The 18571-nt window shown below is 36.5% G+C and overlaps 1 protein-coding gene across 2 annotated transcripts in view; it reads right to left on the reverse strand.

The window, feature by feature from the left end:
* MAN1A2 (mannosidase alpha class 1A member 2) overlaps positions 1-18298 on the reverse strand; it is a 177837-nt gene extending 159539 nt beyond the window's left edge. The window contains exon 1 of one of the 2 annotated variants that reach the window (XM_078451526.2): positions 17768-18296. In XM_078451526.2, coding sequence (XP_078307652.1) covers positions 17768-18069 — 302 coding nt within the window. In that variant the 5' untranslated portion in view covers positions 18070-18296. Of the gene's footprint in view, positions 1-17767 lie in introns of both variants that reach the window. The other variant, XM_078451527.1, reaches the window with a different exon arrangement.
* Positions 18299-18571: the final 273 nt, after the last annotated feature.

The raw sequence follows: 18571 nt of genomic DNA on the forward strand, positions 1-18571 counted from the left end.
CCAAGTTATTCTGAATATGGCATAAATGAGAACAAGGCGAAAAGCAAGAAGGCAGTCAACCAATGCAGAATTTCTATTTACTATTACTCACTGATATAGAAATTACTTTCAGGAATGTGGGAAGAGACCTGAGACCTGGCACTAACCTACACAGCCTGCTCTCCTGCAAAGCTATTCACGTGCCTGAGTTGAGAGCTGCTCTAACTTCCAGCAAAGGCTGAGAGGGCCTGCCTCAGTCACTCCTGCGAAGAGGTCCTCCTGATCACCTGCCCAATCTAAAAGCATCACCTGACGGAGACTACTAGGCTCTCCGGAGAAAAGGCCCAACCCAACAGGGATCCACTTTGCCTCAGGTGAGCTGCTGGCCATTCAACTCCAATTCTACAAAAAGAGGCCCCTCATAGACTGTTTCACTGACTGCTCATCTGGATCTGATTAAAGTCCATACACTAAAAACAGGGAAGCCAGATAACACCAGTGAGTAAACCTAAATCTTAAATTCTAAATCTACTCCTCTATACTCTGCCTCATGATCCTGGGGCTTAGACTCTGCAAATTATCTCTCAACTGGTCTCCTATTAGGTTCAACCAATAGGAGTACAAAAAGAGACTGGAAAGCAGAAAGATGAGATCTTGATAACCTAATTCTAAAATACTTATGGAAATCAATTCATCAGCAAGATGTAGCAATTATAAACATATATGTAACACTTATAAACACCAAACAGCAGAACCCCATAACATATGAAGCAAGCATTGATAGGACTGAAGAAAGTAAAAGGCAATTTTACAATTGTTCGAGATTTCCATACTCCACTTTCAACAACAGCTAGAACATCTAGAGGAGAGTTGAACAACACTATAAAACCACTAGACCTAACAAACATATATAAAACACTACCCAACAACAACAAAATGTGCATTCTTCTCAAGTGCACATGGAACATTCTCCTAGGTAAACCATACGTTAGACCACAAAATAATTCTCAATAAATGTAAAGAGATTAAATCATACAAAGTATCTTCGCTGACCATAATGAAGTTAGAAATCAGTAACAGAAGGAAAATGACAATTCAAAAATATGTGGAAATTAAACAACACACTCTGAAACAATCAACTGGTCAAAAAAGAAATCACACGGCAAGTTAGAAAATAGACAAATGAAAACAAAAATACAACATACCAAAGTTATGGGATACAAAAAAAGCAGTCCTCAGAGAAAAATTAACAGCAATAAAATGCCTACACTTAAAAGAAGATTTCAAAGTAAAAATGTAACTTTACAACTTAAAAACTAGGAAAAAAGCACACTAAACACAAAGCCAGCAGAAAAAAAAATCAATAAAGATTAGAGATAAATAAAATAGAAAATAGAAAAACAAAGAGAATCAATAAAATCCAGTTAGTTCTTTGAAAAAAGACGGACAAATCTGACAATCCCTTCGCCAAATGACAAAAAAGCATAGATGATGTAAGTAACTAAAATCCGAAATAAAAATGAAAACATTACTGTTGGCCTTACAGAAATAAAAAAGATTAAAAGACAGTACTATAAACAAGTGTATACCACCAGATCAGAAAACCTGGATGAGCTGGACACACTCCTAGAAACACCAAACTGCAAAAAGTGACTCAAGCAGAAACAAAATCGAAATAGACCTGGAACAGGTAAGGAGCTTGAATCAGGAATCAAATACCTCCCAACAAAGAAATGCCCAGGACCAGATGGTTTCAGAAGTGAATTCCACCATGTTTAAAGAATTAACACCAGGGGCGCCTGGATGGCTCAGTCGGTTAAGCGTCCGACTTCGGCTCAGGTCATGATCTCACGGTCTGTGAGTTCGAGCCCCGGGTCGGGCTCTGTGCTGACAGCTCAGAGCCTGGAGCCTGCTTCAGATTCTGTGTCTCCCTCTCTCTCTGACCCTCCCCCATTCGTGCTCTGTCTCAAAAATAAATAAACATTAAAAAAAAGTTTTAAAAAAGAAAGAATTAACACCAATCCTCCTTAAACTCTTTCAAAAAATAGAGGCAAGAACACTTCTTAACTTGTTCCATTAAGCTAGCGTTACTCTGTTTATCAAAGCCAGACAAAGACACCACAAGAAAACTACAGATCAACACCCTTTATAAATATAAATGCAAATAACCTCTACAAAAGACTAGCAAACTAATCCCAACAGCATATTAAAATGGCTATATAAACCATGAGCAAGTAGACTTTATCCAGAAATGCAAAGATGGTTCAACATAAGAAAAATCACAAAATGGGGGCACCTGGGTGGCTCAGTCAGTTGAGCGTCCAACTTCAGCTCAGGTCATGATCTCGCGGTCTGTGAGTTCGAGCCCCGCTTCGGGCTCTGTGCTGACAGCTCAGAGCCTGGAGCCTGCTTCTGATTCTGTGTCTCTTTCTCTCTCTGCCCCTCCCCCACTCATGCTCTGTCTCTCTCTGTCTCAGAAATAAACATTAAAAAAATTTTTTTTAATAAAAAAAGAAAATCACAAAAGGTAATATACCACATTAATGGAACAAAGGGAATAAAATACATAAGCATCTCAACTGATACAGAAAAAGCATTTGACAAAACCCAACACCCTTTCCTGATAAACATACAGCAAACTAGGAATATGAAGAAACTTCCTCAACATGATAGATAAAGGGCACTTATGAAAACTTCACGGCTATTATCATACTCAACGGGTGAAAGACTAAAAGCTTTCCCAAGATCAAGAATAAGGCAAAGATGCCCACTTTCACCACTGCTCATCAACACTGAACTGTTAAGTTCTAGCCAGAGCAATCAGGCAAGAAAAAAGAAATTAAAGGCATCCAAATTGGAAAGGAAGAAGTAAAACTATCTCTATTCACAGATGACATATACACAGAAAATTTCAAAGAATCCACAAAATGACTACTATAGATAATAAATGAATTCAGTAAAATTGAGACCACAAGCTCAACACACAAAAGTCAGTTATGTTTCTATACATCACAAAGGAAAAACCCAAGAGGAAATTGGAAATTAAGAAAACAATTCCACTCATAATAGCACACAAAAGAATACCTAGGAATAAATTTAACTAAGGAGCTGAAATACTTGTGCACTGAAAACTACACATATTGCTGAAAGAAAATGAAGAAGATATAAACAATGGAAAGATGTATCACAGTCATGGACTGGAAGACTTACTATTGTTAAAATGAGCAATCTACAGATACAACAAAATCCCTATCAAAACTACAAGAGCTGTTTTTGCAGAAACTGAAAAGCTGATCCTCAAATTCATAAGGAATTACAAGTGGTCCAACAATCATCAAAACAATTCTGAAAAAGAATAACAACATTGGAGCATTCACATTCCTAATTTCAAAACTTGCTACAAAGGTTCAGTAATCAAATCAGTATGGTACTGGCATAAGGACAAACATATATAGATGAAAGGAATAGAACAGTGTACAGAAATAGACTCCTACTAGTACAGCCAAATGATCTTTAAAAAAGAGGCCAATAAAACAGTCTCTTCAGCAAATGGTGCAAGGATAACTGAAGAACCACATACAAAATAATGAAGTTGGACCCCTTTCTCACACCATACACAAAAATTCAAAATGAATCCACAACCTAAATATAAAAGTTAAAATGGGGGCACCTGGGTGGCTCAGTCAGTTAAGCACCCAACTCTTGATTTTGGCTCAGGTCATGATCTCACTGTTTGTGAAATCAAGCCCCGTATCGGGCTCTGTGCTGACAGTACACAGCCTGCTTGGGATTCTCTCTCTCTCCCTCTCTCCCTCAAAATAAATAAATAAACTTTTTTTAAAAAGTTATAATCATAAAAGTCTTAAGAAAACAAGAATAGATCTTCATGACCTTGGTTTGATAATGGATTCTTATATATGACATGAAAAGCATCAAGCAACAACAAAAACTGAGCTTCATGAAAATTAAAAACTATTTACATGAAAGAATGTTTTTTTTTTTGTTTTTGTTTTTTTTAATTTTTTTTTTTTTAACGTTTATTTATTTTTGAGACAGAGAGAGACAGAGCATGAACGGGGGAGGGTCAGAGAGAGAGGGAGACTCAGAATCTGAAACAGGTTCAAGGCTCTGAGCGGTCAGCACAGAGCCCAATGCGGGGCTCGAACTCACAGACCGCAAGATCATGACCTGAGCCAAAGTTAGACGCTTAACTGACTAAGCCACCCAGGCGCCCCTGAAAGAACGTTTTTAAGTGAAAGATAATCTACACAAAGGGCAAAAATATTTACAAACCATCAATCTGATAAGGGTCTAGTATCCAAAAGATACAAAGATGTCTTACCACTCAGTAACAAAAAAGACAAACCACCCAATTTTTTTAAATTTAAAGACCAAGGACTTGGGTGGACATTCCTCTAAAAAGATATACAAATGGTCAAAAAGCACATGAAAAGATGTTCAGTATCAGTAGTCATTAGGGAAATGCAAATGAAAACTACAATGAGATACCACTTTACACACTAGGATGGACAGAATTTTTTTTAAATGTTGGCATATGTGTGGAGAAACTGGAACCTGCAGACACTGCTAATGGTAATGTAAAATGATTCAGCTGCCATGGAAAACAGTTTGGCAGTTCCTCAAAATGTGAAACATATAATTACCATATGACCCAGAAACTCCACTCCTTGGGATATACCCAAGAGAATTAAAAACAGGTACTCAAATGCATGTACACACATGTTCACAGCTGTCCTATTCACAATAGCCAAAGGGTGGGAACAATCCAAATGTCCATCACCAGGTAACCGCATATACAAATCACCTATAAAAACAATGGAGTATCACTTAGCCATAAAAAGGAATGAAGCTAAAATGTGGATTAGTCTCAAAAACATTATGCTACACGAAGAAGCCAGACACAAGGGGTCTTATATATAGCATGACTGTGTTTATGTGAACCATATACCACATCGGTCGTAACATTTACCAGAAGAGATAAATCCTGGGGTACTTGAATGGCTCAGTCAGTTAAGCGGCTGACTCCTGATTTTGGCTCAGGTCCCGAGCCAACATGAGCCAGCATGTGCTCTCTCACTCTCTCTCAAAATAAATAAATCAACTTAAAAAAAAAAGATAAATCCTTAGAGACAGAAAGTAGACTGGTAATCTGCTAGGGGCTGGTGGAGAGGACAGAGTGAGGAGTAACTGCTTAATGGATATGGAGCTTCCTTTTGGGGTACGAAAATGTTTTGGAATTAGAGGTGGTGATTGCACGACACTGTGCATGTATTAAATGCCAGCAAATTGTTCACTTTTAAGATGATTAATTTTACATTATGCAAAGTTTACCTTGCTTGAAGAAATACATACTTACAGAAGAGTTTAGATTCAACTCAGGGTAAAACCCACCTCATAATCAGGGTGCCAGTATGTCAGGTTCTGGTAAGAACGCTCTTCCAGGTTGCTGACTGCCAACTCCTCACATGGTGGAATGAGCAAAAGACAAAGCAAGCTCTCTCCTATCTTTTCATAAGGGCACTAATCCCGTTCATGAGGGTTTCACTCTCATAACCTAATTACCTCCCAAAGGCCCCACCCTCCTCATACCATCACACTGAGAATCAGGATTTCAACATGCGAATTTTGGGAGGACACAAACATTCGGCCCATAGCATTATCTGATATCAAGGCTTACATAATGCCACATTCATTTTTATACTTCTTAAAACAGCAAGCCATGCTAATGCAAAAGAAATATGCAAAAGGACACAGAGAAGCCAGAAACAAACCTATGAAAATATGAAAAATAGCTTTATAGAAGAAATGACATTACAAATCTATGGGAAAGGACAGATTCTTCAATAAGTAGCAGAGGGAAAATCGGACACCTGTATGGAAAAATCTAAACTCAATCCCTACCTCATCATTCATACACAAAAGTCAAAACCATGTAGGTTAAATCCCTAGATGTAAAAAACGAAACTTTAAAACTGCCAGAACTGAAAATATAGGTCACTATAACTTCAGGGTATAAAAGTATTCCCTAAGCAAAATTCAAAAGGCAATACCATAAAGAAAAATATTAACAATTTCAATTACATTAAAATTTTCCACTTCTGTAAAATCAAAGACACCATCAACAAAGTATAAAACTAAGGCATCCATTACAAGAAGATATGTATGAGGCATATAACTAACAAAGAATTCACTCAGAATGTATAATTCATACAAAGAAAAAGGAAAAAAACCCAAAAGAAAAATTGGCAAAAAAAACGTAAACCAGCAACTTAAAGACTAGGAAATCCAGCCAACGACGTTATAAAAAAAAAAAACAAAACAGTTCTACCTTACTAGTAATTGGAAATAAAAACTAAAATTGGCATCATATTGGTAAAGATTTTTTAAAATCTAACAATACCATCATTTACGAAGATGCAGGTAGGAGTTTAAATTGGTACACTCACTTTTGAGACAATTTAACAAAACAATTTTGAGTCAATGATATACCAACTTTACAACTCAGTTCTATTACTAAATTTCTACCTTGGAGAAAAAAATATGTGCCCAAGAACACATGTACAAGAAGGTTTCTGCAGCAATAGTATGAAATTAACCAAAGAATCTATCAACAGGGGAATATACAAACAATTTGAGGTTTACTCATAAAATGGACTAAGTAAATAAAATAATTGAGCCACAGCCCAATTAGAAACATACATAAATTGTTAAAAGAATGACGAGCAAAAAGAAAACTTGCATAATGATATACACTGTGTTTAAGAACATGCAAAACTATATTATAATTATATATTTATACTTATAGAGATAGTTTATATCAATATATATGCTGCAGAAGTATAAAACCACGTACTTAAGACAATGTCAAACTCAGGCTAGAGGTTTGCCTCAAGAAGGGTAATTTTCAGCTAAAAAAGGAAAATGTTAACATTTTAAATAGCACCTACAGTGACAGTAATATTATGTTAAGACTTTTATTTATGCTTATAACTCTTTAAAAAACAACATTACAGAGAACTTATACCAGATATCAAAACATACTATTATAAAACTATGAAATTAGAACAGTGTGGTGCTTTCGGGAATAACCAGAAAGATCCATAGAGGGTTAAAAAAAGGAAAAAAAAAAAAAAGAACTATGCACATACTGGGACCTATTACCATTTATGTAAGTAATCCCCTGTTGACAGACATTTAAATCATTTAAAAATGTCATGTTATAGCTTCAAGGGATATTCTTGGAACATCTTTTTTTTTTTTAATATGAAATTTATTGTCAAATTGGTTGCCATACAACACCCAGTGCTCATCCCAACAGGTGCTCTCCTCAATGAATGGATAAAGAAATTGTGGTTTACATACACATTGGAACATCTTTTTGTGCAGTGATGTGAAGATTTCCCAAGAATAAGTTCTCAGAAGAAGTACTGAACCAAAGATATGCACTTTAAATTAGCTAATACTATCAAGTTGTTCCTCACAAAAATTCTATTAATTTAGACTTACAAACAGTGCAAGTGCAAGAAGGACCAGCCACTCAATGTTCAAGGTTATTACCAATCTTTTTAAGTAGAGGGAAAAATCCAGGTCATGAAAAGATAAATGTTTATTAATGGCATCACTCATTAAGAGAAAAATTATTCACATTTATTATTACATGCATTACAGATACATACCAACAAATATGTCCTTGTATCTGATGCCACCTTACTGCCAAGTAATTTAAAAGGTCATGTATGGCACACAGAACTTTACAAATAAAATATATATAGTTATATAGACAGTTTTAGACACCTAAATATATGCAATTGTGCCACATCTCAATTGGTTGGCATATTTTTTTCAGATGCCAGTGCCTAGTTCTTGACCGAAAAAAGCTATAGAACACTGCACCTTATTTCCAGATAACACAGTCCATATTCCAGAAATGGATAAATTAATGACATAAATTCACTAGGAAAAAACAAAGGGGAGGAAAGAGAAGACGGTAACTTATCTGACCTCTCAAAAAAATGCCAATGACTTAAATGCATGCGCCAGAGGCTCACCTAGGTGAAAAGGTATCGGTAATATATACTCTAAGAATGATGCTAAGATTTGAATCTAAGATTTAAATTTCTGAGTAGTGTCCAAAGTCAAAATTAATCTTCCATAATCCCCAATACTTAGTATAATGCTTAGCACATAATAAATACTCAAAAACCCTTGCTGAATAAATGAATGTGACCAGTGTTTTTTTAACAGTAACCTCATTATCACTAAGGAGAGGCCAAGAGATCTGCATAGGTAATAAAGGTTGATTTTATAAATATGTAACTGTCAAAAATGCAAAAGGAAAAACAATATACACATTGTTCTTTGTAGTCTCCAGATTACTTCATATCCTTTTGTTTCTTTAACTCTTTATATAACTTGTCCCTAAAGTTCTTGTTTAGATATGGGAAATAAAAGAGAATGGACACTTTCAAAGGCATCTCTCAGTATTAATGTTAGAAAATCAAGGAAAATTTTCCATCAAGGGTAATAAGAGCCTTCACAGGTCTGAGGCCTGACTTACTCAGGGACGCTTGTTTTCCATAGCATCTATCCTAAAGACTTAGATACCAAATTAAGAGATGGGATTGTTAACTGGGCTCAAAAATGACACCTGGAAATACTTCTGTAAATATATCTATTACCTTCATTCAGGCCAGCATATAAAATGTTAAAAAAAAAAAGTTCAATAAATACTTTTCAAACATAAGAGAATCAAGAATGTATAAAATAGCATTTCATTCATTTACACTTTTAAATTGGTACAAATTTCATTATAGAATATATAAATGAATTATAGCCACATATAAAATGATTTTTAACCTTAATTTTTATATATAAAAATGACACTGCTAATTCCTATTTAGAACACATTTTGTTTTCATAGTCTTTGTGATATCTTAAATTACTGCACATTCTTCAGTTCCCTACTTCATGAAATTATTAGCATTTCGTATGTATGAGCTGGAAGCAATCTAAAGATTCAATCAATTCCCTTATTTCATAAATAGGCACAGGGAAATTAAACAGCTTATCTAAATACATTCTAACAAGTAAGGACAATGCTGAAACTAGAGCTCCTATCTCTTAACACTGAGCCGAAGGGGTTTTTGTTTGTTTTACGTTTGTTTATTTTTGAGAGAGAGAACAAATGGGGTAGAGGCAGAGAGAGAGGGACAGAGGACCCAAAGCCAGCTCTGTGCTGACAGCAGAGAGCCCGTGTGGGGCTCGAATTCACACATCATGAGATCATGACCTGAGCCGAAGTCAGACACAACCAACTGAGCCACCCAGCACGCCAAGCCCAATGTTCTTTTAAATATACAATGATGCCTTTCTCCTGGACTACAAAAATTCCAAGAAATCACTGAAATCAATAACCTTTAAAGGAGATTTTTCTTATAATAAATCCTAAAACCTCATCTGTAAATTCTTCACTACAGCCATGTTCTATAAGGAAAACATGTTCCAGCAAAGTTCAATGGCAATCAAAATAAACTTTTCTGGGGTGCCTGGGTGGCTCAGTGGGTTAAGCGTCCAACTTCAGCTCAGGTCGTGATCTCATGGCTCATGATTTTGAGCCCCACGTCAGGTTCTGTGCTGAAAGCTCAGAGCCTGGAGCCTGCTTTGAATTCTGGGTCTCCCTCTCTCTGCCCCTCCCCTGCTCACACTCTGTCTCTCTCTCTCTCTGGTGCTCTCGCTCTCTCTCAAAAATAAACATTTAAAAAAAATTTCTTTTAATAAATAAACTTTTCTCAAAGAATGTGCACAGTTAATGGAAAATAAAAATAGTAAATGATTATTCTGGCCAATGAATGTGTAGTGTCAACCCAAACCATAATCTAAAATTTTTTAGCATTTTCAAACAGTAGTAAACAGAACATTTGCCCAGCTAATCAATTCATGTTTACCATGTACTACCGATTTTGAAAACAGTAGTCCCCCTTCTCTGTGGGGGATAAGTTCCAAGACCCCTAAAGGATGCCTGAAACCACAGATAGTAACAAACCCTATATATACCTTTTTTCCTATACATACCTATGATAAAGTTTAATTTATAAATTAGGCACAGTAAAAGATTAACAACAATAACTCATAACAAACTAGAATAACAATATATTGTAATAAAAAGTTATATGAATGTGGTCACCCTCTCTGTCTCAAAATACCTTACTGTAGCACACTCACACTTCTTATGATGATGATGTACGATGATAAGATACTTGTGTGATGAGATGAGGTGACCTAGTGTTAGGCTGCTACTGACCTTACACGTCAGAAGGAGAATCATCTGCCCCCAGACCACGGTTGACTGCAGATAACTGAACAGAGGACAGAGAAACCACAGATTGGGGGGGTGGGGGGTGGGGGGTGGGGGGGTGGAGTGGGGGGAACATGTTTAGTTTCTGACGTGCCAACTTTCAGCATGATCCAATTTTATAATATCTGTATTTGTAAAAATTAGGTTAGTAATACCTAACTTAACAGGTCTGATGTGAAAACTAAAGGTTAAACATGTGAAAACACTGCCACAGGCTCTCCATTGTTTTCCTCCTTTTTTCCTAAAGAAGGAGAAATTCAGGAGCGCCTGAGTGGCTCAGTCGGTTAAGCGTCCGACTTCAGCTCAGGTCACGATCTCGCGGTCTGTGAGTTCGAGCCCCGCATCGGGCTCTGGGCTGATGGCTCAGAGCCTGGAGCCTGCTACAGATTCTGTGTCTCCCTCTCTCTCTGCCCCTCCCCCGTTCATGCTCTGTCTCTCTCTGTCTCAAAAATAAACAAACGCTAAAAAAAAAAAATTTTTAAAAAAAAAGGAGAAATTCAATTTGAGGGCATGCAAAATACCTTAGGTACCTTGATAGGAATAAGTATGTTGTAGATAGGGTCTACAGGAATTCTTCCCTAATTTTTTAAATTATTTTTTATAAAGGGCCTTTATTAAAGACTATATGCTTCTCACTTTAAGATATCATTCCTCCTACTTTTGCTTCTTACTTTTCAATTCTTCCTGGTGTTTTGTTTATACCTTCTCTTGGGGAATTTGTCACCTTACCATGAAACATCATTTATTCAATAGGTATATACTTTTATTAAGGACCAAGTGTACTTCAAGCATTGGAGATATAAAGATAAATAAAAGACAGTCATTTGCCCTCAAGGAGCCCATGCTCTTTTAGGAGAGACCGAGAAGTAAGCAAATGACTGTAAATATGCAATCACAGACATACGTGAGAAAGATAAAGTACACAGGAAAAACACTACCTACAGGCAGGGGAGGTAAGGGAATAAACCCATAAGTGGATTTGGGCAATCTCAGCTGTGATGATTAGTTAATATTAACAAGAACCCTGTAGATCAGAAAACACTATCAGGAAATAAGATTAAATGCAAATCCCTGAAAGTAACTGAAGCATAGATTTACAACAAGCGATGCTGATAAAAAATAAAATCGAATTTTAAACTACATGTTCTAGAGGCTACATGTAACATACATAAGACAATGTTAATAATTTGGAAGGAATATTCTTAGATTATGTTGGATCCTTTAAAATAAGAAAATCCAAGAAATATTAATAAGAGTAAATAAACATTTCATAGCCCTAGAACACTTTTTATAAAACCCAAGAGAAATTTTGGAAAGGCTACCATAGCTTTAAAAAAAAAATAAACTAATACTTGAACAAATCTGATTTCCTTAAAACATTTAACTTCAACCAATAAATACCGTTAACACATTAACATTCAACTTGTGGAGCACTGTACAGTAGGTCATCTCCTGGAATTTCCAACACTCACTGACCAACATGAAAATCAGCATTTATACCTTGGCATTCTGCATTTTAACCAAACCATGCTGATATTTTATTCATTTTGGAGAAAAATGAAAAATATACTAACATATTCAGTGATTTTGTAATGCTGAACTAATAAAAGCAAGGTCACTGTCATTTGGCTTAGGATCAGAATTAGACTTTAAGTAATATACAAAATGTCATCTGATGAGCAGCCCCAAAACGCAGCCTCTTCCAAATCACTATCAATACCTATGAAAGATGCAGAAAATGACAAAACCTCAGATTACCAAAGAAATAAGAGCCATCGTATCAGAATTTGGAAGAATTCTTTGCTAACTTATAACCACACTTGGACTGTCCAGAATCAAGCCTCACCTCATGCAACAAAAAATGACCAAACTACTACCCTACCCCAATTGTAACTAATCTCAGAGAGCAAGGGTCTGTCCCAATGGAAAAATGGGACAGAGTCCTCCACACAGTCAGAGCACTCACTGTTTAACTGGTCTTTCCCCACAGTCTCTTCCCAATTCTTACCTTATTATCTAACTAGTTAGTTAGAGAGCAACTCCTAGAGATGGGAGAAGTGCATGGGAAATAGAATGAAAAACTGATTTCTAGGTGGTAAGGGACAAGACAACAAAAACCTCAGTAGATGTCCATGCAGCCAACTTACTCTCATTTCAGGAATTACATAAAAATGTTCTCTAGCACCAAAACAGTGAGAGGACTAAAGATGCTAGTATCACCGCAGAATAGAGGAAATTACACTGAGAGCTGCACAGATCAACTTGTCCGCCAACTACCCAGGTGAAAAGGGTATTCACTCAATAAAAATAGACATACACACACACACATATACATACACACACAAATACACATATACATATACACACACACACAATAAAGGCATCTATATCAGACTGTTGGTAAATATCAAGTATATACAGACGTTCCTTTAAACAGACTCTGATTAAAGGGAAGTGGTAAAAAGAACCACCAGCCAAAGGGGGTAAATACATTACAAGGGAAAGTCCAGCAGACTTAAATGATGTAACCTCCCCCAAACACGAGCAGAATGCCCTAAGAACAGGATAAGGGGGGAAAGGCATGGAAGAGGGATGAAATAAGGAAGAATATTAAAATTAAAATGACAACAGTGAGATTTTAAATCTCTACTCATGCAATAAAAAGCAAAACTGAATCAAGCAAAAAATACAAATCATGACATGAAAATCTTAAGAAACTCTCACTAAAGCACACTGCAATCTGGACTAGATACATTTCAAGTTCAAAAACAACATGCCATTAGTGACTACCACATTGGCCAGCACAGGGTCAAAAGTGATTATGTCTAGTAAAATGTCTCACAGCTAGTTAGTAAAACCAAGATGCAACTTTAGGTCCCTTTAACTCCAAAGCCTGTTTGTTCTTTCTGTTTGAGAAAACTATCAGAAGTTAACATACCTTCAAGTATTCAATTCATACTAACAAAATCCTGACTAGAGGATGAAACACACTGGCAATTCAAATAAATATTTAAAAAACAAAACAAAACCACAAATCCCATTTATACAATGCCATTATATAAAATGTTAGTTTCAAAAATGAAGGTAATAAGTAAAATTTTAATTAGATAGGTCTATTATGTACACAAATTATGAACATGATACTTTATGTATATCCAGTGTATATTTATAACAACATTCATGTTGTGTTATAACTGACCCCTGTTTTAGTTACCTTGAAATCACAGATGTTAAAACTATCAGCAACATCAAACTATGCGTTTTACATTATTATCATCTGAAAACTATGGACTGTTTGTGAACCACTTAATAGAAGGGAACATACAGGTTTTTCCATGAAAATGCTTTATCTTAAATTCTTATATAACATCAATCACATAAATTATTCATTCCACATAGTATATACGTCTTAGTAATCCATAGCCATGTCACCCAGAAACTGGGAGTTATCCTGGACTGCCTCCTCCTCCTCCCTTAGCCCCCATATTCAATTGACAATCAACTTCTGTGAAACTTAACACTTCAACATCTTTTGAATCAACCACTTTTCTCCACGAATTTCTCGCCTCCACTATCACCAGTGTGGTCTAAGCCAATCTCCTCTGTGACCTAGGCTCTCCTAATTTTACATTTCTTCCTCCTCCTCTCCAATCCAGTGTTTACACTGCAATCATAGTGATTATTTAAATTTTTAAAAAATGATTATGGCATTGCCCTGCTTTCATGAAAACCCTTTACTGGTTTCCCACAGTACTCAAGATAAAGACCAAAATACTTAACTGCAGACTCTCCAGGAGCCTGCCCAGGGATTCTGATCTGAATCTGAAAATTGCCACCTGAAAATACCATAGCCTCTAATTTTGTCAAGAGAAATCAGAAATCTAGACTTTCGTGGGAAATCTCCTGATATGTGAAAGCTGGCAACTAACCCATGCTTTTTGAACAACAAGAAGGCCAAATCTGACCTCTCATGTAGTCTTCACCTAGCCGCCCCACACCAGCCATACTGAACATTTCTCAGGTCCTCAATGGTGCCAGGCTTTTTTCTTAGGGTTCTCACACATGTTGTATCCTCTGCTTTGACCACTTTTTCCCACATCTCTAGTTCACTTAGCAATCTACTAGTTCTAAGTCTCTGAGCCAGTCACTGCTTCCTCAATGAAGCCTTCCCTGTTGGCACTGCCTGTCCCACGACCCCACTCCACAGGGATAAATCGCACCATTATGTACTCTGACAGCACTGAGTACAACTTCATAACATTCCTCATACTTCAACAATAAATTTACTTATTTAATGCCCATCATCCTCCTAGATGGGAAGCTCCATTAAAGCAGGGCCTGACACACAGTAGACACGCAATACACATTTGTCACTAACTACTTTGGTTATAAAATGTTCCTTTGGGGCGCCTGGGTGGCTCAGCTGGTTGAGCGTCGGACTTCGGCTCAAGTCGTGAGTTCGAGCCCCACGTTGGGCTCTGTGCTGACAGCTCAGAGCCTGGAGCCTGCTTGGGATTCTGTGTCTCCCTCTCTGACCTTCCCCCATTCATGCTCTGTCTCTCTCTGTCTCAAAAATAAATAAACATTGAAAAAAAAAATTTTTTTTTAAATGTTCCTTTAGACAACAACAAGATTCTGGTATGCTTTTAAAATATTAATCTGTACCTAACTTTTCAGAAACATGTATGGTATTTAAAGTGGCCTCAAAATTAAAGTAATTCAATTAAAACAATAATTATTGATAATAATTCCTAATATTTATTGACCACTTACTAAATACTAAGAACTATTTTGAGTACTTTGTATGTTACTATCTCATTCAATATAACAATCTGTAAAGTAAATGCCGTCATCCAGAGGAAGCAATTTAGGCACAGAGTATGAAAATTTACTCAAGATCATACATCTAAATCAGTGACAAACTAGGGTATGAATCTATGTAGTCAAGACTCAGAACTTAAGCACCTAACTACAATACTAAGCTAACTCATTAATAAAGAAAAGTCAATGCAACAAGTACCCCTTAAATACTGTGAATAAGAAATAATGGCCATGATTTATTTTCCATTACTTATCCATTAAAGTAAGGTTCCTCATCCCTCTACCCTGCACCCTTCTACACATACACAAAATTAAGATAAATTATCAACTTGTACTTTTCAAATTAAGAAAGATGTTTTTTTGACCCACACCCAAAATACGTATGATTTTAGCACGAACTAACTCTGTTAAAATACCATCTTTCTGCATGATTTTTATAAAGATAATATGTCTGCATTAGCTTGATGTTTTATGTCTCACATTTTAAACTTATTTGAATGATCTCTGCTTTGAAATGGATTTCATTGCTCAAATTAGAAATTGGTAGACTGTGCTTTAAGATATGGTAAGCAACAATCAATGACATACAAAACAAAGATAAAAACAAACTGATATAAGCACAGAAATATGTATAGAGGTAATACAGGGATCCCTCTTCACCCGAACCCTCACTATGTGAATTCTTGGTTTCCTAAATTCAGGAACTAAATAGACTGGAGTAAACTCTCACAAGTATCATTTGCTACCTGGACTCTTACTATCCAAAACTCAGGATCTGGCTCACCCACCATCCCTTACTATGAGAACTCAATAACCAACCCTCTAATTCCAAACTCAGGAACCCAAGAATTTGGGATAGCAATACACAAGCATATGCATTCACAGGTCCTATTAATTTAAGAATTTTTGTTTGAGAGATTTAAGTAGGCTTTTTAAAACATGAATAAGATGGACATATCTATTCTCATTCAAATCTTAAATTTTAACTCTACTTAACTGAGAATCTTTCTATGTGAATATTTCTAAACTAGGATGTTGCCATATACTGTATATATTTTAACCTTTAGACCACACTTAAAATGTGAAGAAAACTGCTCAGTATGTGACGGATTACTATAATTATAGAGTTAAACAATGTTTACGCGTGGTTGTCAAAAAAAAATCTGAAGCCAGTCTTAACACCCTTTATTTTCAAATATTTATCAGAGCTTCTATAAAAATCATGGGAACTAAGGTTTCTCCAGGAAAATAGTAGTTTCAGTGCTAATTTTTCAGCAACATATTTCACAGATCACATCAGATTTTCTCGAAGTCGCAAAGGGCAAAGGGCAAAATAGAAGGAACTGATGCAAAAGAGTACAGAAGATGAAAATGATGGCAAAAAGTCCAAATTTAGTTACAGAATAATGGCATGAAACAGTTTTAGAAGTAACTACTCCATAAGGTTCAGCCAAAAGTCAAAGAATCAGGAAGAAAATAATGAATTAACAAGATTGAGAATAAGGAAAAACCAGCTGTCATTACAACACTACATTATCCCAAGTATTTAAACTTAGGCTCACATTTGAACCTCAGCTTTTCCAAAAACCTCCTACTTAATAAAAAGTTAAAACTAATGTCAGTTGAAAACAGAATTCAAACACATAGTTTTTTTCACACACTCAAAAATTATTTTAAGAAACAGGGAAAAGAGGGAATTTAACAGTTAAAAAAAAAAATGTAGGTTTGAGAAAAATAAACTACTTTCCCGAACTCTTCTTCTGACACAAATTGCATAAATGATTTAAAGAGACAGTCACTAGAGCTCCCATTTTACCCCAATTTGGCTATAATCACCGAGCGCTCCCCTCAATTTGGTGATCTGAAAGAATGTGATCCCTTTAACCAAATAAACTGCAATAGTTCCTTGACACACTCCATCTCACACATTATAAAAAATAAATTAAAATATATAACCAAATCTTGTTACAAAACACAAAGTGAAATAACTGTAAGATTCAATGATATTTTTAACGTAACTAATTCCATATGGAGCACCAAAACAGGTCCCTGAAAATAACAGAAATCAGTATATTTCTGTAGGTTAAGACACCACAGGTATATTCTGCCCATAGTTTGCCTTCCTAAAAAGCTAAGATTCACTACTAAGCTTTAACTACAAGCCAGAGAATAAGAGCCCTCTGGGAGAGAACAAACTCACAGAAGCGGTCAGGATTCAATGGGTCTATTTCACAGGGTGGCACTAAGACTGAATGCAACACATTCTTAATAAATGAAGGCGCAGCATAGATCATCATTTCTTTAGATTAAATTTTCATACCTCCATTCCCAAACGTTCATATGAGGCACTACATCTCTGAGCACAAACGTTTCTCCTCTATAAAACAAAGGAGCTGGAGGACTAGGCTCTAGGAGCCCTTCCCGTCTATGGTTCCATTCTATCAGTTCTGAAATAACTGCAACTCTAACGACTCGAGGAAAATTACATTTTACTGCAACAACAACAACGAAAAATTTTAAGACCGGTCTGATGCAATAAACCATACCTTGCTCTGCCAAATGTTAATATCAGAACTTCTGAAATAAACAAACCTGTGTCTATGTTCATCAGGTCCATGGATCAGGAAGACTCCAGGGTTTTTGGCCCCTTTGCTGGCATCTACATGGGGAATTAACACATCTTCCAAACCCAGATCAAAGCGTTTGTGTTTTGAAGAGTCTGGAAGGAAGAAGAATGCCCCAAAACACAGGGTGATGAAGGCACTTAGAATAAGGAGGAGGATAAACTTCTCAGAAAGTCTCAAGGTAGCCCTGTGATGCGGAAAGGAAGGCGGCCCCAGGTTCAGAGGTGGTATCCTTCGTCCAGATAAAGGGAGCAGGGCCGGGGTAGTCATCGTTTACGCTCTCGGGCAGAATATTTTATAAAGTTATCATCTTATATCAAATGTACAATACATTGAACAGTCTTCAAAATCTTGGCAAAAATGGGGAAACTCAATTTTGCTCCTCTTAAAGAACTGTTGTGCTTTTTAATAGGGCACCTCTTTCACGCTCGTCCAATTACATTCAAAAACGTGTGTGGCCCCCACACGATCACTAGTTTGTGTCCTGTGATATTTTCTCTGCCATTTGGCTTTCAGTACCTCCTCGGGTTATCACAAGTCTCCTCTTCATTCCTAACGGCGGACGAGGCAAGCAACGCTGCAGAAAGGATGCAAGGTGGGGTCTTCCATTCCGGCACCCCAGTGAGATGCTCCAATGTGGTCTGCCGCCCCAAACGGGAGCCTGACCAGATCCGAGGAGTTGCAGAAGGTTCACTTAACCACCCCTGATGCTTCGATTTCAGAATCTCTTCACCTCGGTGGTGGAAAAATAAGGGGCTCCTCGGAAGTCTGC

The sequence above is a fragment of the Panthera onca genome, chromosome C1 (assembly GCF_046562875.1).
Source record: "Panthera onca isolate mPanOnc1 chromosome C1, mPanOnc1 haplotype 2, whole genome shotgun sequence".
NCBI lineage: Eukaryota > Metazoa > Chordata > Mammalia > Carnivora > Felidae > Panthera > Panthera onca.